General features: G+C 39.4%; 1 protein-coding gene across 6 annotated transcripts in view; it reads left to right on the plus strand.

Moving 5' to 3' along the window:
* The window catches only part of LOC119739556, a 106635-nt gene that overhangs the window by 60496 nt on the left and 21852 nt on the right, over positions 1–24287 (plus strand). For 5 of the 6 annotated variants that reach the window (XM_038214539.1, XM_038214541.1, XM_038214542.1 and 2 more), the window contains 9 exons: positions 1154–1200; positions 1573–1611; positions 2545–2704; positions 7452–7579; positions 14258–14405; positions 16030–16215; positions 17044–17223; positions 21993–22132; positions 22909–23106. In XM_038214539.1, coding sequence (XP_038070467.1) covers positions 1154–1200; positions 1573–1611; positions 2545–2704; positions 7452–7579; positions 14258–14405; positions 16030–16215; positions 17044–17223; positions 21993–22132; positions 22909–23106 — 1226 coding nt within the window. The remainder of the gene's footprint in view (positions 1–1153; positions 1201–1572; positions 1612–2544; positions 2705–7451; positions 7580–14257; positions 14406–16029; positions 16216–17043; positions 17224–21992; positions 22133–22908; positions 23107–24287) is intronic. The other variant, XM_038214540.1, reaches the window with a different exon arrangement.

Consider the following 24287-nt stretch of genomic DNA (forward strand, 5'->3'; position numbering starts at 1 on the left):
TTGTATCTGGCTCCGATCCACTCATAGAACGGAATGGTACCATCATTGTATCTGGCTCAGATCCACTCATAGAACGGAATGGTACCATCATTGTATCTGGCTCTGATCCACTCATAGAGCGAAATGGTACCATCATTGTATCTGGCTCTGATCCACTCATAGAACGGAATGGTACCATCATTGTATCTGGCTCTGATCCTATCATAGAACGGAATGGTACCATCATTGTATCTGGCTCTGATCCACTCATAGAACGGAATGGTACCATCATTGTATCTGGCTCTGATCCTATCATAGAACGGAATGGTACCATCATTGTATCTGGCTCTGATCCTATCAGAGAACGGAATGGTACCATCATTGTATCTGGCTCTGATCCACTCATAGAACGGAATGGTACCATCATTGTATCTGGCTCAGATCCACTCATAGAACGGAATGGTACCATCATTGTATCTGGCTCTGATCCACTCATAGAGCGAAATGGTACCATCATTGTATCTGGCTCTGATTCACTCATAGAACGGAATGGTACCATCATTGTATCTGGCTCCGATCCACTCATAGAACGGAATGGTACCATCATTGTATCTGGATCTGATCCTATCATAGAACGAAATGGTACCATCATTGTATCTGGCTCTGATCCACTCATAGAACAGAATGGTACCATCATTGTATCTGGCTCTGATCCACTCATAGAACGAAATGGTACCATCATTGTATCTGGATCTGATCCACTCATAGAGCGGAATGGTACCATCATTGTATCTGGCTCTGATCCACTCATAGAACGGAATGGTACCATCATTGTATCTGGCTCTGATCCACTCATAGAACGAAATGGTACCATCATTCAGTTTATGGAGATGGAGAACCTTATCATCCAATTTTATTTTAAATGTTTGTAATTTTCAAAAATCTGCTTCACATTTTCAAATAGAGAAATAATTGGAAGGTTTGCACAGCCAGCTACAGTGGATGAATATATTTTTAAAATCATTATTTTATTCAAAATTAAGAGGTTAATAACAACGAAAATTCAGTAAATTTCCAAACTATTATATCTAATATGCAACAAGCAAGGGGTACTCATATTGAAAATTTCAAATTTAGCTTTACTGAATTGTATTTTTTTTTTTTTTTTTCATAGAGTCTCACAAGAAGTGTAAGTGAGAGAAGAAAACAAATGCTGCAAAGGTAAAAAGTAAATGATTAATGCCCATTAACTATGATTGGCTTTGGTCCAAGTTTGCAATTTAATTGAAGATTTATTGGAGCGCCATGTGGCAAATCTCTTGTATGAGTTTGTGAGGTTCTGAAAAGAACCAGGGAAACTCAATGTTTTGTATAGTATGCTCTGCCCGTCGTTCAGTTTCCTGATGATGGGCAGAGTACACTGTCCGAAATGCTAAGTTTTTCTCTTTTTTTTTCAGAACCTTACAAACTCATATCATAGATTTGTCACATGGTATCGTACATCTTTATCCTGTTGCTACCTTCACTATGCAAACCTTCAAATCTTATCTAATTGTGGTTATGTCACTTTTTCAAATGTTCTCTGGAAAGTAGGACTAGTATTTTGTGGAAAAAAGGTCCATCTCGTCCAAGGTAAGTATTCATCATTGCAACCATTGATGTGCTTTGTTTCATAGATCTGCATGAAAATTGATTTTGTATGCATTGGTAGGTAAGATCAAAAGAGGTGTAATATGGTTAAGGATGGTAAAGTGATCTTAAGTATTTGAAATACTTGAGACCATTTATCATACATGGTGCCTTTGAATGAATATTAGTGAGCAACGCAGTTCTTTAGTGCATTGTGTATGGCAGTGGGTGTTGCACTAAAAAAAGACCCCCAAATCACCCCAAAATATTGTGGTCTTGATAAAAATCTTCTTCAAGAAAAGATAACTGTGTGATGGTATAGCATTCATGAATATTTGCAAAAGCATTTTTTTCAGTGGTCCTACGTATGTCAGAATGAGGTATGGTAAAGTTCAAATGTGAGTGGAATTTGTAACCCTGTGTGTCTCCAATTCTGTAACTGATATCAACCAAGCCCAACCGTTTATGTTCACAGTGTGGCATCAGCTTGAACTTTACAAATTTTGTTTAGAAACAAAAGTTCAACCAATTAATTCCGTTGGACTCACATCTTTTGCAAGTATTGCTTCTTTCTCTTGGTCTCTTTAGTCGCATGTTTTTATTGTAAAGGGATGGAAAGTTTTGATTGTAATTTTTGTGAAATATGTTTTTAGTTTGACCCATGATGCTCCCACTAAAATAATTTTGTGTTACATCTTAACCTCAAAAGGCTGGAAATGAAGGTGCATCTACAGTTATACCCTTTAGTATTCCTCACTATTATCTCAGTGTCCTTCTGTTGGGCTGTTTCAATATTTTGTTTAAATACCTTTGCTGTTATTTTGTAACCTTGCAATCATACTTATGACATATGGAAATGATCAGTCACTGTATTACAAGCCTGAACCAGAAACTTCCTTCTTTGTTATTTACTGTCAATTATTTTGTGTGATACAGATCAAGTACATTAGCAGAGGGAACATTCTTCAAGAAGCAGTTCACTAAACACTACTCGTACTTCACCAACCAATCCAAACCAAAGCATAAAGAGAAAAGTTCTGTAAACTTTGCAACTTCATTGCTCTGCAAAGCTAGAGATGTGGATGCTATTTTGAAAGTAAGTTTAGATAGAAATAATGGATCGCATGATAAACACTAGCAAATGCTTGAAGTTTAAGCAAAAAGTAAAAGTATTTACCTTGGAGTAAAGGAAGAAAAAGAAAACGCTTGAATTCTTTTTTTTTTTCTGCTGTAGAGCATTTACTAGATAGCAAATGCTTCTTACTGCTGGATTGATTGCAAGGATGAATGGCTGTTGACAGTAGTGTTTTTTTTGGTGTGTACACTGCGTCCTGGAACAGCCCCATTGGCCTACAAAACGCATTTTGAACAAAATGATCTTAATCGGAAAGAACTTTTAAAAGTAGGAGATAAACATCCACACAACTATCCTTTCAAAACTGGGCGTTTTTGTGTTATTCCTGTATTGTGCATGCGAGAATGACTTTCGGGGTCCATTTTTGCGACCCCAAAAAGTCGAGCTGTTTGGGTGCTAGTTGTGATTTCATCCGTAAAGGGTTCACCTTTTGCGAACGTGTAAGAAACCACATTTGTGCACTGGTGATTGGTCACCGCACTCTGTTCGCAAGTGTGTGTATACTCACACACACAACGTTTATATCGTACATTGACTGAGAATGACAGGAAAAACATATTTGTACTCCGCCGTGTCCGATATAAACCGTTTTTTTCCCCCGTCTTTTCTCGGGAACTGTATGACATGAGGTTGGTTTCCTTTTCAACCAGATGTTTGAAATAGGATAAGTAAACAATTCTAGACATGAAATTTTCGGGGATTTTAGAACCTAGTGCCCGTTGAAGTACACACAGGGTTACACTTAGGGTAACAGGCCAAATCATCAAGGGGATGCATCTAGGCATACAGTACAGTGTTTTTTTTAATGATAATACAGGAGTCTTATATAGCGCATGTATCTACCAACAAATAGGTACTCAAGGCGCTGGAAATTATGTCTATCAATAGAAGACAGGTAAATGAAATTTAATGAGAAATATGAGACCCATTATGTAGCACCTTATAAGGGTTTACAAGGTGCTGTGGCGCATATTGCAGCCACTGCCAGAAACACTGCGGCAAACCCCTTCTCTTAGCGATAAGTGTTACTGGGTTCTTTAACGTGCATTACACAACACACAGGACCTACGGCTTTACGTCCCATCCGAAGGACGAAGCAATAATGGTAAAGTGCCTTGCTCGGGAGCACAAGCACCATGTTACCACGGTCAGGATTCGAATCCATGTACCATGGCACATGAGTCGAACACCGTAACCTTTGGACCACAGCACCCCACAATTTTGGTTTGATCTTCATATCCAGCAAAAATTTGTAAAGCTCCACACTGTCTTGTAGACGGTCAATTCATTCATATACAGCCTGTCTCAAAAAAAATGGTACAATCAAAAACAATTTTTTTTTCAATATTAAATCTCAACATAAGTTAGTCGTTTTGAGCATCACATAAAAGAAAAAAGACCAAGCTTTCCAATACTTTTGTTTCATCTCATTTGCTTTTGTCAATCCAGAGATAACTCCAGTTTACTGCGGAACACAAAAATCGAGTTTGTTTCTTTTGCCAAGTTGCAATCTTTTGTGAGCTTCAAGACAGCATAGCACAGTACTCGAAACAACTCTGCTCATGCATAAAAGTGGCACAAAATCGATTTTGGTGTATCGCACTAAATTGATTATATCTCTGAATTGACAAAAGCAAATAAGATCAAACAAACACTATTGGAAAGCCCAGTCTTTGTTTTTTAATATTATGCCAAGTAAGAATGACTTATTTTGAATTTTTTTTTTTTCTTCTGATTGTGCCATTTTTTTTGGAGACAGGCTGTGGATGCAATAAATGCTTAAAAATTGGTAGTAAAAGCAATTGCTTGTTTTTATACATATAACCCAATGACTGTAAGTTTCATTGCTTCCCTCTCAATCCACCTACCTATCACTTCAAAGATGTCCTGACCATGACCTGCTTGTGTTGTTTATGCCCAAATATATGATTTATTATATATAAAAATATTGTTATGTCTATTTATGTCGCGATGAAAGGAAAAGCAAATAAAGTAAGAGATAAAGCTAGCCAGAGCCTGAAGTAGTGTCTAGAAGTAGGTTTTCTGTAAAGGGGACACTCCACATTAATGCTTGAGGTCTGACTTGTCCTGCTTGTTACGTCTTATGCAATTGACCTATCGGGGTAGAATCGCGTCAACGCAGCTTGTGAAATATAGTCCAATTTATGATATACAAATGGACAAAACTTGGCGTACACAAATTCCAAACGGTGATAGGTCACTTTTATGATTTTAGGCTTTGCATGGTGGAGTATCGGTATCGTTTCGGTTTGCGGTAACACCATGTGGTAATAACTACTGCTTAGAAAATATTTAGTTCTGAAAAGAACTTGTCCTGCTTATTATCAACTTTCGCAATGTAGTTTTTGTTCTGATACGAGCAGTCCTGCTTTAAGTTCTAAAAGAACTTGTCTTTGGTCTCAATGTTTTGACTAGCCTGCTCTAGTCATCGTCAGGAAACTGAGAGATGCTGATCCTTAAGTAGGTTGTGTTAGGATTGGGAGTGACTGCGTTGGTAGATTCTGATTGGTTGTCTGTTGGGCATTGTGTTGGAGTGGGATGCCCTGCTCGCTCGAGCGTGTCAGTTGGCTGTGAGCCCTGGGCATTGTGTTTGACTGGGGTGCCCACTGAGACCCCGTTCCCACTTGATCCACCAATTGGGGGATCTGATCCACCTTTTGCCAAATTGCCGGATCAGATCCCCCAATTGGTGGATCAGATCCGGCAATTGTGTGTAGTGGGAACGCTAACCGTTATAAGGTGGATCAGGATCAGATCCACCTTTTCTGATCCACCTCTGGACCAGGATACAGATCCCCCAATTGGTGGATCAGATCCGGCAATTGCCGGATCACGATCAGATGGGAACGCAAAAGGTGGATCTGATCCGGCAATTTGACCTGTTAACATCCGCCCGGTGCACGAGTGGCGCGAAAATGTTGCGGTCTCATGAACGAAGAAACACGTTTTCAGGCGTGTAGCTCATGTGAACATTTCCAGCGTATACAACATGCACAATAAACAACCGCTGAACTACGCGGGGATACGGGCTAGCACCGCGCATGCAAAAGCGCACGTGGTATCCTAAAACTACACTATAGGCCTTATTTTTGTTGCGTGTTCGTCCATTACTAAACCTTTTTCATTCCTGAAATTTTACTTATTTTTCCATCCATAAATGACTCTGAGTCCGCACTCACCAAAAGACTTCACTTTGGCACAGAATCATGGAAAAGCTTACGAGTATGCGATGAGAATAGTGCCGATAACGCGGTACGTACGGAGGTGACAAATCTGAAGTATTGATTATAGAAAATTGGAAAATGATGTCGTAGTACATCATGTGACCGTTTCTAACCAATGAGAAGCTTCAGAACCAGGGAATCCCTTATCGATGCATTGGTTTCTGCCGTGATGTCACACAATGAGCGGCTCTGTTGGATTTCACCTGTTAATTTATGCACGCACGGATCCTCTACGGATCCGTGATTTATGTTGGTGAATTCGCGTAATTTTTGTCTGTGAATTCTGATAGTGCTGTTTGAAAACTTACCCATCCTGGCCTAGCATGCAACCATGCAACAATGGCACTCTCACAGAGCGCGCGTAATTCCGAACTCAGTGACCTTTCGGACCCAACATTTCCGTACGAAAAGGTGGATCAAGCATAAGTGGGAACGCGACTTGCGGTTTCGTTGCGGTAAGATAACGATCACACCAAAATGCCGGATCTTGATCCACCTTTTTCCAATTCAAGTGGGAACGCGGTGTGAGTGTCCTGCTTGCTCAGGTGTGTCAGTTGGCTGTGAGCCATGAGTGTTGCAACTTGGTATTAGCGAATGCCATATGTTGCTAATGAAATAGCCAATCTCTTATCAGAACAAAACTACATAGTGTAAGTTGATAATAAGCAGGCAAGTTCTTTTCAGAACTAAATATCTTCTAAGCAGTAGTTATTACCACATGGTGTTATCGCAAACCGAAACGATACCGATAGGTCACTTGTTGGTAAGACATCAGCCTCGACTCCAGGGGCGCGTGCTCGTTCCTTACACTAACCCCTGGCTGTGATGATGACGTAAATGATGCTGAATGGCTATTCACAGCGTACTGCGCGGGCATTTCGAAGATTGCACGCCGGGCGCGCCCATAATGCGCTCGCGCTCGCGTGCTTAGCTTTGCACGTAACGTCACATACGGAAAAAAAATTAGGATTCAAAAGTTGTGATGCCTGTACGATATGGATTATGTCAGCCGCGTTTTTCGCTAAAAAAAAAACCTGCGAGATCGTACCCACGGGGCACGAGGTTGGTGCTAGACTGCTTCTGCCTACTGAGCCTCACTACCAGCTTGTTTAGCTTGAGGTATAGACTGGTTAAACAATTTTTAAAACACACTTACCTGGTTACCAGAAAAAATAAATGAGGCTTTCCTGGATTTCTACCTGCCGTGTAATTTCCAAGGAAATTGTAAGAAATATTGGTCTCAAACTTTGTTCTGAAAATTGCAATTATACATGGAAATGCCATTTTGTTGATTTGTTGTTGCTGGTACCTCATAAGGCAACAATCTGGTTTTACAAATATACCATATACCTTTTACCTCGTACCTGGCCTTTTCCTCCCTGTTGTTTTGATTTTACTTTTTCTTTTCCCATAAGGTTTGTATATGAAAACTACTGAAGACTTCAATTTTTTTTTCCATGTAGATTACGCAGAGCCCTGACCAATCGCCAAAGATGTCAATACCTTTTCCTGTAGTATCACAAGGTCATGAGAGAACCAAACAGCCACCAGATGTTATGATGCTTCTGAATTCAGCTCTTGCAGTCTCAAAGTGAGTTGACAGAATTGTTACTTTCCTCATACATATTCATGAGCGAGAGCTAAAATCTGACTAATCAATTCAGCATTATGTGCCAGCTGATACTTTTATATGCTAGTGTGCACATATAGCTGCCACACACATGGCCAAAATGTATACCTAGACGACTTGTCAACAGATTACCCATGCAAAATTGCGTGCTCGCATTCTGTTGCATGGGTTGGTGTGTGCATGCACACCACCCCATAATGTGCGAGCTAAATGAATACATGGAGCCATTATACAGCAGTGTCTTGCCAATCCAGATACTGGCAACTGAATATGAATGGGGTACAGTCAAGCTTTTTTCAGGGTTTGCGATGGGACAGAATAGTTTCCACAGTTTGACCACATGAATATATTGCTCAATTGCCAGTAACCCAGATCAGTGGCACATCAACAGGTAAGGCGGGGAAGGGGGGGGGGGCAATTTTCAGTTTTTCCTTTGTATCGTTGCAAGACACTCATTTTCCCTTAAATTAAAATTATCTCAACGATAAATTTAAAGAAGATAAATAGTCGATGAAAATGAGCAGCGACGACGTGATTCCAACCAGGGATCTTTGTATAATCCATAGCTCATCTCACTATCCACTAGGCTACTGTGGTAGCTCAATGACAACTGTACTTTAAAATGCTTTAATGTAACTGGTTGACTAACAATAATGCTCTTGATATCATTGTTCTGTTCTCATACATAAACATACTGGCCTCATTAAATCGCTTCATTTTTCATCTTCCATGTATCTAGATTGTTCATCTGCTTCAAGATTGTTCACATAGTCCAATAAATCGCTTCATGAAGCGATTTATTGGACTATGTGAACAATCTTGAAGCAGATGAACAATCTAGATACATGGAAGATGAAAAATCCGGTCGGAAAAGACCCGTTATTGGTATCAAAAAAGCATTATTTGGTAGTGAAGTGGTCAATTCCAGTGAAAGTTCATAAATCATAATGTCCCAATTCAAGTCTGTGACAAAGGCATTTTTGTTATTGTTTACTTCCTCTTGCTCGTGAATGGAGTTGTGACTGGAATTGTGATTGACCTTGTTATCCAGAAAAAAGATTCTGCAAAACAAAACTGCCGAAAGGTGACTGTTTTCGACAAACACTAAAAATGTCAGGATATGAAAAATGTGCTTTTAACCAAGAAATCAAGTGTGCATAAATTGTCAAGTGTTCTACAATTGGCGGGCATTTTGAAGTAATAATACTGAATGATAGCAGGTCTAGCATACATTAGCTTCAATAAGCAGCATTTCCGTTTTATGTGTCAACACTTTTAAAGGCAACTTTGTCATAACTCATGTGCCTGTCCGTTTATCATCACGCTTTTACTGCTTTCCATTATATTAAAAAATAATCCAATTCCACACCTGTCAACAATGCACAATTCAGTTATTTAAAGGTATTTATTGAGAGAAAAATGCTTGGCTGTATTTAAATTTCGATAAGTCCTGGTCTTGCCACAGTTTGTAAGCGATAAGGTAAATTGAACATTCAAAAAAGTGAGAAACCAATCTTGAAAATTGCGCTTGAGTTAATTTTATTGTCATAATTATTCGTGTTTGTCTAAAAAAAAAATCTACATGAATATTAAACATTAATTGAGTTATTATGACAGTAAGTTCACATGAAAGCCAAAATGAAAATCCTTTACATGCTCAACAATTATTACATAGAACGGATATGTCAAATGCTTATTGTGGGTTGCCTCAGTGAAAACAAATTTGTTAAGATGGTGACTGGATGAAATTTTCACTGACAAGCAATGTCCTGTGGTAACAGATGCTCAAATAAAACCATCCTGTGGTAAACATGGCTGTATATCGCGATACCGCCATGCATCGGGCCTACAGGTACTCCCATGATCATCCAGAGATGGTACTGTGACAGGGGGAAACAAGGAAACAAGTTGCATCCTGATGCTACTTTTACAGACCGAGTTCTCGGGAGTCGCTGCTGGTAGCACTGAGCTGTTACCGTGTTTGCAGTCTCCTGTCTGTGACCAACAGCCACAGTCGGCTACAGGCGCTGGCATTTCTGTTGACTGAGAAGGAAACATGAAACTGTCTCCATCTCTGGCCAGCACAAGCAGAACAACCAAACAGAAGGTGCGGTCCAGCAAGGTTACTAAACAAAACTTAAACTCCTGTGCCGGAACCAAACCTTAGAAGGGTCGACAGGGTAAACGTGGCTCTGAAACGGGCTTCACGACACCCTCCGTCCCATCCCTGAATACGGGGCGGCCTGAGGGGAATAGCCTCCACGGATCAGTGGGCTTGAATCCCCCGTGTCCACAGGATGCTGGGGGGGGGAGGATTTTTGTATGAGTGATGCAGAGAGGGCCACCTGAAGGAACCCTGGACTGCCCAGATATCACATCCCACTCTGAGGGACTGCCCTTGTCATCAAATTTTATCCGTTTTGCGGGGGTCCCGGCGCCCCAAGCGTCATCCGAAATTTCAATGGATGTACTCTGGGCCGTTCTTCAAGAAAGGAGAGTAAGAAGAACTAGATTTATGTTTGTGGACAAACACAGGGCTGCTTCGGTAACTTTTTTTGTGACATGTATGTGACATAGTTTCAAGTATAAGGTCCATCCTGGAAGGATGTGTAGTTATGTAAATGGTGGCATATAAATATGTGATTACATTCACATAGGGCTTTGAATTATGACGTCCAATGTCACGTGATGACGTCATGATGACGTCCTATCAAAAAGGAAAATAATTTGTATTGTATTTTTATGTCATGTAAGGCTGATAGGACAACATGTGCGTTAGTGATTAGAACCAATACAGTTCTGTACATATTGGCCTTCAAAATATGCACTTTTAATATGATGTCACATGTCACGTGATGACGTCATCGTGACGTCACTTCAATTTTCATCTATAACCCATCCAGGTCTAGGTACGTACCAAGTTTCAACTTAATCGGACCTGTAGTTATGGAGATATAGGCCTACAAAATATGCTCTTTCAATGTGACGTCACATGTCACGTGATGACGTCATTGTGATGTCACTTCAATTTTCATCTATAACACATTCTGGTCTAGGTATGTACCAAGTTTCAACCCAATCGGACCTGTAGTTCTGTAGATATTGGCCTTCAAAATTTGCACTTTTAATATGACGTCACATGTCACGTTATTACGTCATCGTGAAGTCACTAAATTTTTATCTTTAACACATCCCGGTTTAGGATGTATACCAAGTTTCAACCCAATCGGACCTTTAGTTATGGAGATATAGGCCTTGAAAATATATATCTGTCAGATCTAGCAGAAATCTGCTAGAAAATGGTCACCGTAGAAAAATCACATATAATGCGACGTAACTTGGCACGTGATGACGTCATAATGACGTCAATGTTCAGCGCACATCTTCAGATACTGGTCTAAGTGTGTGTCAAGTAGGTAGTCAATCGGATTGATTTTATTGCCCAAAGTGCCTTCCACTGTAAAAACGTGTACAAATGCTATGGGGAATGGCTGAAAAAGAAGAAAAATAAAAATGAAGAAAAAAAAAAAAAGAAAAAAAAAAAACTTTAACGAAAACAAGGGCTGTTTCGGCTGGTTGCCGAAACAGCCAATAAGGCGGGTCGATGATCACACAGTTCTTCTTCAAGCCTTGGAGGACTCATCAGACTGATCCCACTGGGGCAAATGCTGCCGGGGTGAGGACTCGATCTCCATGAGCGGACTGTATGCAAGCCATACAATCGATTTTGGCTTCATTGACGGTCATATCTCCTAACCGCCAGCCGGGCACCAATGGTGGCCTGTCTGAAGTGGTGAGCCACGCTCCAATGCCCTCACAGTCATTGGGTTCGGTCGGGTGGCTCAGGGACAAAGGGACATACCGCACACAGTTAGCCATGCTCCGGAGTCCCCACCTGCATTGAGCTTACATCCGTCTATGTCTGTTGTCTCCGAGGGCATTGCCCTGGTACGGTCCAGTGGCCCTGCGCTGCCTGCCCCTTCAAGAGTGCCAGACAGCTCTCGTTTACCAATGTGATTTCGGCCCTCACATTCCGATGGTTCATTGCGAAACAGAACTCCGTTTGGTGCAAGGGGACATGATTCAGGTATTACAGCCATCTGCTGCTGATGAACCCCCCAGCCTGAACATAAATCATTCAAGCTCAGGATGGGTTCCACCACTAACAATGACAAGGTGTTCCTGATCCTCCCCTTAGATCAGTTGTGTGTTGATCGCATTCACAAGGTTATATCTCGCGACTAATGGCAACCATTCCCCAGACAGGAATATGATTATACTGGCCCTCTCCGACGCAGCCAAAGACAAGCTGGCGGCGGATGAAGGGGCCACAGCATCTAAACGGATGGGCAAGGATCTTTTTGTGGGGAAATTTGAGGATTGCATGCAAGTCCAGGTAAAGCTGTTGAAGGCTTCTGAGAAGATCAACCTCAAGAAGCACCAACCCCAAAGGCCAAAGTAGTGCAGAATAAAATCAAACCGTCCGTTTTTACTCCCCGCCGAAACCACTGAAATCTAAGCATTGTAATTTTCGTGGCCACACCAACAACATGTTTACTGGACAACAACGGCCCCAACTCGGCCGCGGTTCCCAGACACCTGCCCTCCGTTAACTCGTGCTTCCTGGGCTTTATTACGTCTGACAGGTGGGTGCTCGATTCAATCAGTCGTGGTTACACCCTCCTCGTTGGACACGCTCTTTCGGCCGACACCAGTTTTGTCCGACCCAACGAAGCATTGTTCTCTCGAGGGGGGATCAACTCCCTCCTCAGAAAATGAGCAGTAGGCACACTCTCCGCGGGGGAGATGCAATCGGGGTTCATGTTGACCTTCTTCTTGGTGCCCAAGAAGGAGCCGACGTATGGCGCCTCATCCTAAACTTAAAGCCCCTGAACAGGTTTATCTATCCGAAGCTCTTCTGTATCCTCGAGTCGATCCACACACCAGCGTGGGGTGCCAGTCTGGACCTGAAGGACGTGTACCTACACGTTCCTATCAGGCTGGAGCACTGGGAATTCCTTCGGTTCCAATTCAAGGGTTTTCAATACGAATTGCAGCTTTACCTTGCACTTTCTTCTTATAGAGCCGTGCTGAATATACCAAATATTGCAAACATTTTATTATCCACAGATTATCCGATCAGGATTTTTCCAATTTGTGAAAAATGTGAGCAGTCTAGAGAAGATGAAAAGAAATGCCTATGAGTTCATTGAACCCCAACAGCACTGAACAGTACAGTCCCACCCAAGTGATTTTTTCTCTCAATCACTAGGGACAACACTGAGTATACACTGTTCATAAAAATACGTTGGTCGAGGGCAAAACCAAGTAGTGAGTTAATCATAAATAATTAATATCTTACAGTGTGAAATTATATATTTCATTTCAAAATGCTTGCAAAAATACAGGGTGAGTCAAAAAAAGAAAAGAAAAAAAAGCAATTTATTGTGTGTTTTGACTGTTTGGAGCATCAAAGAAAATGACACAGAATACTTGTTTCAACAACTGTCAACAACTGTAGTACACAATATCTTTATTATCAACCCTGGTTAGGCAAACAATATGATTTATATAATCCATTTTGGTTTTTTTAAAGACGGGGCCTTCAAAAGGACTTTGTTGAATATTTGTAATTTTGAAATCGCATTTTTGGATGAGACAGGTTTTGGGTCATTGTGTTTAAATGGTGATATATATTTTGAACAGAGTGAGCAATTTCAGTAATTTTTTTCATCTAAAAGTAGCTTATAACATTGGCTTTCCAGTCATTATAATTTTGGGGCTACATATTTTTTAAAATATGAAATATAAAATTTGGGGTTTGGGTTCCGCTTTTTTGACTCGCCCTGTATCTTGCGATTGGGATTAGCCAAAACCATGCAAAGTTGGGCTGGTGCCCAAGCTATGTCTTGAGTACATTTTGGCATTAGGTACATGTAGTTATTTTTAAAAGAAAAAAAGATTTAAAATGGTTTATTTTATCATTAAACATGATACTGTTTATGCTCATATAAGTCTACCTCCCCATTCGACACATTATTTATTGTGACCACAGTTTTTGATCAGCTCAATTCACCCTGAATCAGGCAAAGTTTGAAAAGTTGTTGTTGTTGTTGTCGTTGGTTTTTTTGGAGGGGGCCTTTGTTTTGAAATTAATGGTATTCCGTCATCTGTTACAGCAGAGATGTAAATAAGACATCAAGGACCAATTGATGGCCTGGCTAATTACGAGCTTCGGCTTCGGCCAGCCTCCACCATTCATCATGTAGTTGTAAAGTCTGTTAATTTGAAATGTTATAAGCATGATGAATAGAAATAAATCAAATCAAATCAAATAACGATGGATAGCTAATCAACTACCCTTAAATATGGCACCACTTTGACACCTTTCGAGCTCATAACTTTCAAATACTAGTCAATTTTTGCATTACCTTTTTTAAATCACCCTGTATTTTTAAACAAGTAAATGTAAATTGGTTGGACTTACAATTGATTTCTTATTTCATACATTTGAATTGTTTTTATCTGCAGTGGTAATATTGAATGTGCATTTAGCTTAAAAACAAAGTGCCATAGAAGTCTGGGTCTGATATAAAAGCATAGTTATTCTGTTATTACATTATTGTTTGATGACAACAGGGTATTAGGAAATCAAGATACATCTGAACTAGATTGGCTACAAAATGTTGAGCTACAACCATTGTCTTCATTACTTCGACAAATGCTGCTACAAACAATAAGTTGTCATGCAGATGGAAGATGGGAGGTCCGAAGAATGGCCCAACAGGTAAATTGTGTATCATGAACAGGTTTGATTAAAGAAGGACCCAATTCCAAGCACAGAGTGAATTAGTGTAGGCTACATAGTACATGTAGTTATTCTTAATGAACTAGACGAGATGCATATTTCATGTTATAACACCTCTCCCACAGATTCTGTATTTTGATTGATTGGCCTAGAGCGAATCATATGGCATTCACTATTTTTGCTATATTGCTGTGCACGGCCAAAAGTACTATACTCATAGCAACCAATGTGCTACCGTATACCCGTAGCAACCAAAGTACTATGCATTCAGGTGTGTGCATTAAAAGGGTGGGGGTACGCAGCTAGGTTCAAAGTTTTCATAAAGGGGTTGTTTGGAAAGGTGCAAGTAAATTTTCAACTTATTTTGTATACAAATAAAAGTACATTTTAATAAGGGAATAAATGTGTCTTTGGGAGGTGTTAAACACTATGTTTAAGACTGGTTGGAGTCTAATGCTGATAATTACCCGGGGCGAACGCAAGGGTAATTATCAGCATCCAGACTCCAACCAGTCTTAAACATAGTGTTTAATACAGACCAAGCACATATGTATACCCATTCATAAATATCTTTTCGGTCAAAAAATTAAAACCTTTCGGTTCAAAAGTCAAAACAAGCCAAAAAATATACTTCATACTACAATACTTCATATTTTCCCGAAACACCCCTTTAGCTGTATAATGAAGTGTCTAGCTCAGGACTATTTAAAACGTAAACAACTCTTTCTATGGAGATTGGTGCGTGGGCGATGTTGCGTAGATGCAGCTGTGGGTAGTGTGTTGTGAATTTCGGACTATGAAACACTGACTCACTGGCAGTATTTCGCATGCCTACGCGAGGATTGTGAACGTTCAACCAATAAAACGGTGCTAGCACTGGATTTCATAGAAGTCCAAATTTCATGAGACACTGGAAAAGTGTTTAAGACCAGCCAGCCATGTCTTTATCATACGTTTAAGACCTGTCAGGTGACGGCTTTCGACCAATGGGAATTGGTAAACTGTCTTAGGTATTTATGAACTGTATAGATATGATCAGTTATCTCTTAAAATGAAGCAGAATCTGTGGGATAGGTGTTATAAAACAAATATTGACTGCTTTATCTCGTGGTGTAGTAAAACTAGCCTCCCTTCGTGATCTATGGAGCATTCTGTTTACCCTCGGCTTCGCCTCAGGAAAAATAGAATGCTTCATGGATCACCTCGGGAGGCTAGTTTTTACTACAATACTTGAAGCAGTCAATATTTGTATATTGTGTAATCTTAAAGACCCCAATGTTTATGTTATAGACATAATGGAATTTGTAAAGATGAATTTCCGCAAATGATTTAAAGAATGCACTCATTGAGTTAAGAAAATTCCTAAACAAATTACATGTATGTACCAAGTTGAACCTTTTTTCTTGGAAGAGAGGATAACCATGAAGCTCCTTTGAAAGCATCTATGTTTATAGCATACATGTACATGTTTATGGATTTAAGACCATTAACAGACATTTTTTTCCTGTGTGAAAAACTTGATTAAACTTTAGCATTAGTTACTTCTGAAATTTTCCATTCTACGTGTGTATTAATTCAGTTTTATTGTTTTGCTTGTTACAAGGCTCTACCTTTGATCACTGAATGTGTACGCTGGTATGATATGGCTGTTTTGACATCACTATGGAATGACTACCTGCAACCAACAGCATCCCTAATGAGCTATGGTTTAGCATTGACTATGGCTGTCTCTGTTCAGCATGTTGTACGCTTAGTTCACTTGAAAGATGATCCCCCTGTATCATGGAAGGTAAGAACTGTCATTTTGTACATGACACTTTTCCAATACAGGGATATGTTGGGTTGCAGGGATGCTGCATGGGAGGACTGCAATGTGTTCAGTGACACTGATGCTTGGGGTGACTGGGATGGGTTTGGTGGCATTGATGGTAGGGGTGACTGGGATGGGTTTGGTGGCATTGATGGTAGGGGTGCCTGGGATGGGTTTGGTAGCATTGATGGTAGGGGTGACTGGGATGGGTTTGGTGGCATTGATGGTAGGGGTGACTGGGATGGGTTTGGTGGCATTGATGGTAGGGGTGACTGGGATGGGTTTGGTGGCATTGATGGTAGGGATGACTGGGATGGGTTTGGTGGCATTGATGGTAGGGGTGACTGGGATGGGTTTGGTGGCATTGATGGTAGGGGTGACTGGGATGGGTTTGGTGGCATTGATGGTAGGGGTGACTGGGGCTCAGAATGGAACTACGCTTTGGACTGAGTCGGTGATTGTTATTCTGGCTAGATTTACTTATTTTTTTCTTCAAGGGTCGAATATCATACCTTTGGTAGGGATGCCTGGGTTGGTTTGTTGGTATCGGTTCTTGTAATGACTAGGATTAGAAAGTAGAGGTTCTTAGGTTATTTGAGATTGGACAGCTAGGAGTTGTCTCTTCATTGAGAACAATAAATACAAACGGACATTCTTCATGAACACAGAGCAATGGACTGGACTCACTTTTCATGTATCATTAGCATGTCAAGTTCAGAAATCAATGGAAAACAAGTTTAAGGATGTCAAGGAAATGAAGCTATTGCTCAAATGAGTGGAACTGTTTTCCATCTGTTGGCTTTGCAGGATCCAGATGTATGCCGAGGAATAACATTGCCAATCATAACGGCAGTCGCAGAAGGCCTTCCTAAATGGTGTGGCATCATTCTCTCTTTGCTTGAACGTACATCAGTAGATCAACTTACAGTGGTTACCTTGGAAATCATCATGACAACGCAAGCTTATTTACCTGACTTACTCCCTCAGGTAAGAATAGTAGTAATTGAACAGCAGTCAGTAGAAATATTCACATGTGCACATGTGGTCATGTTAATAGAATATTTGTATGCCCCGCCGGCAAAGCCGAAGGGGCATACTCCTGCTTTATCCGTCTGTGTGTGTGTGAGGTTGTTTCTGCATTCAATAGGGAACGTTGAACAATAGAAGACAATAGGGTCTCCAATTCCCAAAGGGTCCCTAATTTGGATTTGTGTACAAAACATATGGGAGGTATTCCTAAAAAGTTAGTACAAACAAAAGAGGGACAATATTAAGTTAATAGCTTTATGTACGGGCTCCGTGCATGAGTACTCCTTCAACGGCCAGAAAAGGAGAGTTGGGGGAGACCTAGACTGGCTCCCGGTCCATCCACTGCGTATTTCGAATGATCTAAAGTTATTGTGGGTGAGGATTAGTCTGGGAGGCCATGGCAAGTTAAACTTGAACGTTTTCACGAAGAAGAAGAACTAGAGGTCAATGTCTGTTTGCAACAGAACATAGGGCTTTTCCGCATTATGTTTTTTTTTCAAATTGAGGTCATGTTTTTCTGTTTTGTGCAAAACTGTGTGCATTTACGTTTTGTCTAACAAACCTCATTCAAATGGAAATTTGATTTTGGCATATTGCATTTGTCATAATAAAATATATATATAATCACAAGATAATGTCATTATGACGTCAGCTCAATATTTATTTGTAACACATCCCGGCCTGCCCCCATACCAAGTTTCAACCCAATCTAAATTACTGTAGATGAGATATAGGGGCTTAAAATATACAAACGATGACATCACATGTCTAATGATGACGTCATTGTAACAATACTTGGCAGTGCTCATTATTTTATTGCGGTTTTAGTCTGTACCAAGTTTGAAAACAATTGGATTAATGAAACTGTTAAATTTGGTAAGCAGAATAAAATTGGCAATATTGAAAAATCGTAAAAAAATCGACTGATGACGTCATCGTGACGTCATTTAAGATGTCATGTACTAGTGTTATTATCTACCCACCCACCAAGTTTCATGACGATCGGACATTATCTTATATGTGTTTTAAAAAAGCGCATGTTTGATGACGTCATCATGACGTCACACATTTTTCAATTTTTTTTTACATATACCTATTGCCTAACAAACCTAATACAAAAAGAATTTTAAATTTAACATATTGGGTTCATGATATAAGGCTTAAAGGTCCAAAACTTCAGAGATCTATATAAAATCACACAATGACGTCATGATGACGTCACCTCAATATTTATTTGTAACACATCCCGGCCTACCCCATTACCAAGTTTCAACCCAATTGGACGTACCGTTCATGAGATATAGGGGCTTTTATATACAAGTTAACGATGACGTCACATGTCTAATGATGACGTCATCGTAACAATACTTTGCAGTGCTCATTATTTTATTGTAGTTTTAGTCTGTAACAAGTTTGAAAAAAATCGGATTAATAAAAGTGTTAAATTTTGTAAGCAGAATAAAATTGGCAATATTAAAAAAATCTTTAAAAATCGACCGATGACGTCATCGTAACGTCATTCAAGATTTGGTGTACTAGTGTAATTATCTACCCACCCACCAAGTTTCAAGACGATCGGATATTCCCTTATATGTGTTTCAAAAAATTGCATTTTTGATGACGTCATTATGACGTCACACATTTTTCCAAATTTTGTGCATTTATCTATTGCCCAGCAAACCTAATACAAAAAGAATTTTGAATTTATCATATTGCGTTAGTGAGATATGGCATAAAGGTCCAAAACTTCAAAAATCTATATAAAATCACACGATGACGTCATGATGACGTCACCTCAATTTTCGTCTATAACACATCCCGGTCTACCTACATACCAAGTTTCAACCCAATCGGACTGACAGTTCTGTAGATATAGGACTTTGTAATATGCACATGAATGATGACGTCACGTGACCCATGATGACGTCATCATGACGTCGCTCGTCCGCACACATCTATGCTGTATGGACTATGTCTATGCAAACTTTGAACGATATGCAGCAAAGTTTAAGGGCAAAAGTGGCGTGTAGAAAAAACGTGTACAAAGTCTATGGGGTTTTGGGAAAAAAAGAAGAAGAGGAAGAAGAAGAAGAAGAAGAAGAAGAAAGAAAAACTAGAGGTCTATGTCTGTTTGCAACAGAACATAGGGCTTTTCCGCATTTTTTTTTTTTTTTTCAAATTGAGGTCATGTTTTTCTGATTTTGTGCAAAACTGTGTGCATTTACAATGTACGTTTTGTCTAACAAACCTCATTCAAATGGAAATTTGATTTTGGCATATTGCATTTGTCATATATAAAATATATATATAATCACAAGATGACGTCATTATGACGTCAGCTCAATATTTATTTGTAACACATCCCGGCCTGCCCCCATACCAAGTTTCAACCCAATCTAAATCACTGTTGATGAGATATAGGGGCTTAAAATATACAAACGATGACGTCACATGTCTAATGAATACGTCATTGTAACAATATTCGGCAGTGCTCATTATTTTATTACGGTTTTAGTCTGTACCAAGTTTGAAAACAATCAGATTAATGAAAGTGTTAAATTTTGTAAGCAGAATAAATTGGCAATATTAAAATAATAGTAAAAAAATCTACTGATGACGTCATCGTGACATCATTTCAGATATTGTGTACTAGTGTTATTATCTACCCACCCACCAAGTTTCATGACTATCGGACATTATCTTATATGTGTTTCAAAAAAGCGCATGTTTGATGACGTCATCATGACGTCACACATTTTTCAAAATTTTGTACATATACCTATTGCCTAACAAACCTAATACAAAAAGAATTTTAAATGTAACATATTGGGTTCGTGATATATGGCTTAAAGGTCCAAAACTTCAGAAATCTATATAAAATCACACGATGACGTCATGATGACGTCACCTCAATATTTATTTGTAACACATCCCGGCCTACCCCCATACCAAGTTTCAACCCAATCGGATGTACTGTTCATGAGATATAGGGGCTTAAAATATACAAGTTAACAATGACGTCACGTGTCTAATGATGACGTCATCATAACAATACTTGGCAGTGCTCATTATTTTATTGTGGTTTTAGTCTGTACCAAGTTTGGAAAAAATCAGATTAATAAAAGTGTTAAATTTTGTAAGCAGAATAAAATTGGCAATATTAAAAAAATCTTTAAAAATCGACCGATGACGTCATCGTGACGTCATTCGAGATTTTGTGTACTAGTGTTATTATCTACCCACCCACCAAGTTTCAAGACGATCGGACATTCCCTTATATGTGTTTCAAAAAATCGCATTTTTGCTGACGTCATTATGACGTCACACATTTTTCCAAATTTTGTGCATTTATCTATTGCCCAGCGAACCTAATACAAAAAGAATTTTGAATTTATCATATTGCGTTAGTGAGATATGGCTTAAAGGTCTAAAAATTCAAAAATCTATATAAAATCACACGATGACGTCATGATGACGTCACCTCAATTTTCGTCTATAACACATCCCGATCTACCTACATACTGAGTTTCAACACAATCGGACTGACAGTTCTGTAGATATAGGACTTTGTAATATGCATATTAATGATGACGTCACGTGACCCATGATGACGTCATCATGACGTCGCTCGTCCGCACACATCTATGCTGTATGGACTATGTCTATGCAAACTTTGAACGATATGCAACAAAGTTTAAGGGCAAAAGTGGCGTGTAGAATAAACGTGTACAAAGTCTATGGGGTTTTGGGGAAAAAAGAAGAAGAGGAAGAAGAAGAAGAAGAAGAAGAAGAAGAAGAAAGAAAAACTAGAGGTCTATGTCTGTTTGCAACAGAACATAGGGCTTTTCCGCATTATGATTTTTTTTAATCAATAATATCCCTGAATATTCATGAACATAAAATCTGTCAAAAGAATTTTGCATTTTGCATGTTGCGTTCGGGAGATATGGCTAAAAGGTCCAAACAAATAAATATTCATATAAAATCTCAGGATGACGTCATCATGATGTCACCTCATTTTTAATCTATAACACATCCTGGTATAGCCACATACCAAGTTTCAACCCAATCCGACTTACATTTCTGTAGATATAAGACCTCACAATATGTACGTAAATTTTCAAAAATCAATAAAAAATTAGGTGATGACGTCATCGTGACGTCATAGTCTAGGCAGAATTTTTTTATGAGGGTCTTCCTTGGCTGTAACTTTGGTGACGATTCCAGATCGCCAAGTTATAAAAATGGTGGCTTGAAAACGTGTACAAATAAAAGTCAATGGGTTAAAAATCCAACAGCAGAAACACTGCACCTTTAAATACGTGATTTGCCTTTAAACTGAAACATTTTTATCAAATATTACTTGATATTCTGACTCTTGGGAATATTTTCAATCAAATGACAGGCGTAAAAAAAATACGATTTCTTTTTCCTTCTCATAGTAAAACGCACCCTCTTTTGTTGGCGCACCGATAGATAAGTGTTTGTGAATTCATGTTCATTCTAAGATTTCTTATGGATTACTAATTTTAGCTGATAGAAATGAGAAACAACTTGAAAATTGTGTCCCAGATTGACAATGTTAAATTAAATAATATGAATACATGTATTCATTGTACATGTTGAATGAAGTTTTTGAACTGTATGAGATATCATTTCCATGTTTCAATTTTATGCATATTAAAATGTCTAAACTAAAATTATTTGTATACATATGAAACATATAGCAATACGAATATGAAGTAGCAGTTCTGAAGAAGATTCTACACGTGTTCTGTCATGCACACCCACTGCATCCTCTAAGCCAGCTACATTCATTACAAAGCAGTTCCAGGATATTTGAATCACCTATTGAGGGATACCTGAGGTAAGACTTCTATTAAGTCTGTTATGATCATTTAGCATTGTTTTAGTTGAAGGTAATATAGGCCTACAACATGAAATTTTGCTTTTTGCTGTAATTTTCAGAAATTGATGGATTTGGGGGGTAGTATTTTATAGCAAATATGTTTCACTGACTTGTTTGACAATTGGGTGTGTAGATACTGGGAAAAACCAGCAAAAACACTTATTCACATTCGCACTTTTACACTTATTCATCAACATCTTCTTTCAATAATACAAATGGCCATGAATTATGCAAAGAACACTAATGTCCCTGGAAAGCAGTCTGTAGAAACAACGAAAACTCACAACATAACAAATTAGGGATATCTAGACGTAAGTACAGTTATAGATTTTAATAAAAGTCATAAACACCTGGAAAAGGTGACAAAATAAGAGTAATGTTGGAGGTGCAGCCAGCATGACAGGGCGGCATCACCTACCACATCTGCAGGCATGCAACTGTTCCTCGGATCCGCTGATTTCCTCGTTTGTTACTTCTTATGAATGCCATTACAATTTGAAAAACACTATACAAAGTCTTGTGTGGTTAGGAATTTCCTCATTTTTTTCTACATTCCCAGTTGCATGCCTGCATCTGTGGGTGAATGAAGGTGACCCAAATAAAGCCATTGTAGACTAGTAGGTCAATATACCCATTTTGTATGACATTCAGTATTTGTCCAAGGTGTTTTACATGTAAGTGATAATGTGAAGTATAGCTGTCATTTTGAATGGTACATCATTTATTATTCCTAGCTGCTTGTCTAAAGCAGACTGTTTAGAATGCCCAGCTTACCAAGTGGAGCGATACATGCTGACAGAGTTACATCAGTTGATACCTACCTTTCTTCAGAGTTGCTGTGTGCAGGGAGCATGCAGTTTGTTGCCAGTCCTGCTGCACATGCTGAGACACTATTCCCAGGATTCTCAGATCACAAAATGTCTATTAGATGGGTGAGTTTTCTTATGTGACACGTTTTTGTACCATTGTTTATAGTAAATGTCCAGTTGAACAATCTTTTGGATAAAATCTAAAAAAAAATCTGTTAAATGTGTAAACATACAATGTTAACGGCGATCTATATCCTCTACTCGGCTGTTCATCTACATGTATATCCTATATATGTCACAGGTGTGCAGGGAAGGATTAGGGTGGGTAGGGTGGTTTGGGTGGCTTGTGCGTAAAGCGCTCGCCTCTCACCAAGGTGACCACGGTTCGAATCCTGGCCGCGGATCGCATGTGAGTAGAGTTGTGCGTTGGTTCTCTCCCATACCTGCCAACTGTTCCGATTTAGGCGGAACTGTTCTGATTTCGGAGATAAAAAGTGCCCGAAAATCGGAACGTCCCGATTTTCCGAGTTGTGAGAGAAGAAATAATACAAAAAATGAAAAAATAAAAAAAAGTAAAAAAATGCCCTGGCCCCGTCACACACTTGTCCGAGAAAAATGTTTTATTGTATTGAGGGCACTATTGCCGCTACCATAATGGTATAAAATCCACCTCGCTCTTATGTACGACGAAAGGGACGTAAACCAGACTCAAACGTCATTGAACAGGCCATGTCCGAATAGGCTGCAGCTGCGGCCGATCGCACAGCAGGCTTGTGCGATCGGCCACAACCTAGCCGCAGCCAATAATTTGGACGCGAACTGAGACCCGCTAGTCATCCGTCTGGTGTACTGCCTCTCTTGCGTGCTTACTGAATTAAGCGCGGGCCAGGCACGGCGCGGTGGACATATTGATGCCATGTTTGTTTTCCACACACGTTGTTTCTTCATAGTCTTCGGTGGTTTTTCGTTGATATTTTGAACGTGCTGAGTCGCACCTTTTTGTCAACGTTTTTGTATGAGCATCTCAACTGCAACATGGACCAGGAGGATACTGAAGAAGCAAAAGCAGCGAAGGAGTCAAAAATTCTGAGAGGAATATCGTGAAAAATTTCACTTCATAAAAGCTTCACGAAGAGGAGAATCATTCATACGCTTTATGCACGGTTTGTCGATCGGACATAAAGATTTCAAGTGGAGGACTAAATGACCTCAACAGACACATCAAAACACCATGGTTGCCAACCATCTACCAGTTCCACAGGAGACCAGTAATGGGTATTAATTATGAAAATGCTGCCACTTCA

This window comes from Patiria miniata, unplaced genomic scaffold (genome assembly GCF_015706575.1).
Source record: "Patiria miniata isolate m_02_andy unplaced genomic scaffold, ASM1570657v1 HiC_scaffold_30, whole genome shotgun sequence".
Taxonomy (NCBI): Eukaryota; Metazoa; Echinodermata; class Asteroidea; order Valvatida; family Asterinidae; genus Patiria; species Patiria miniata.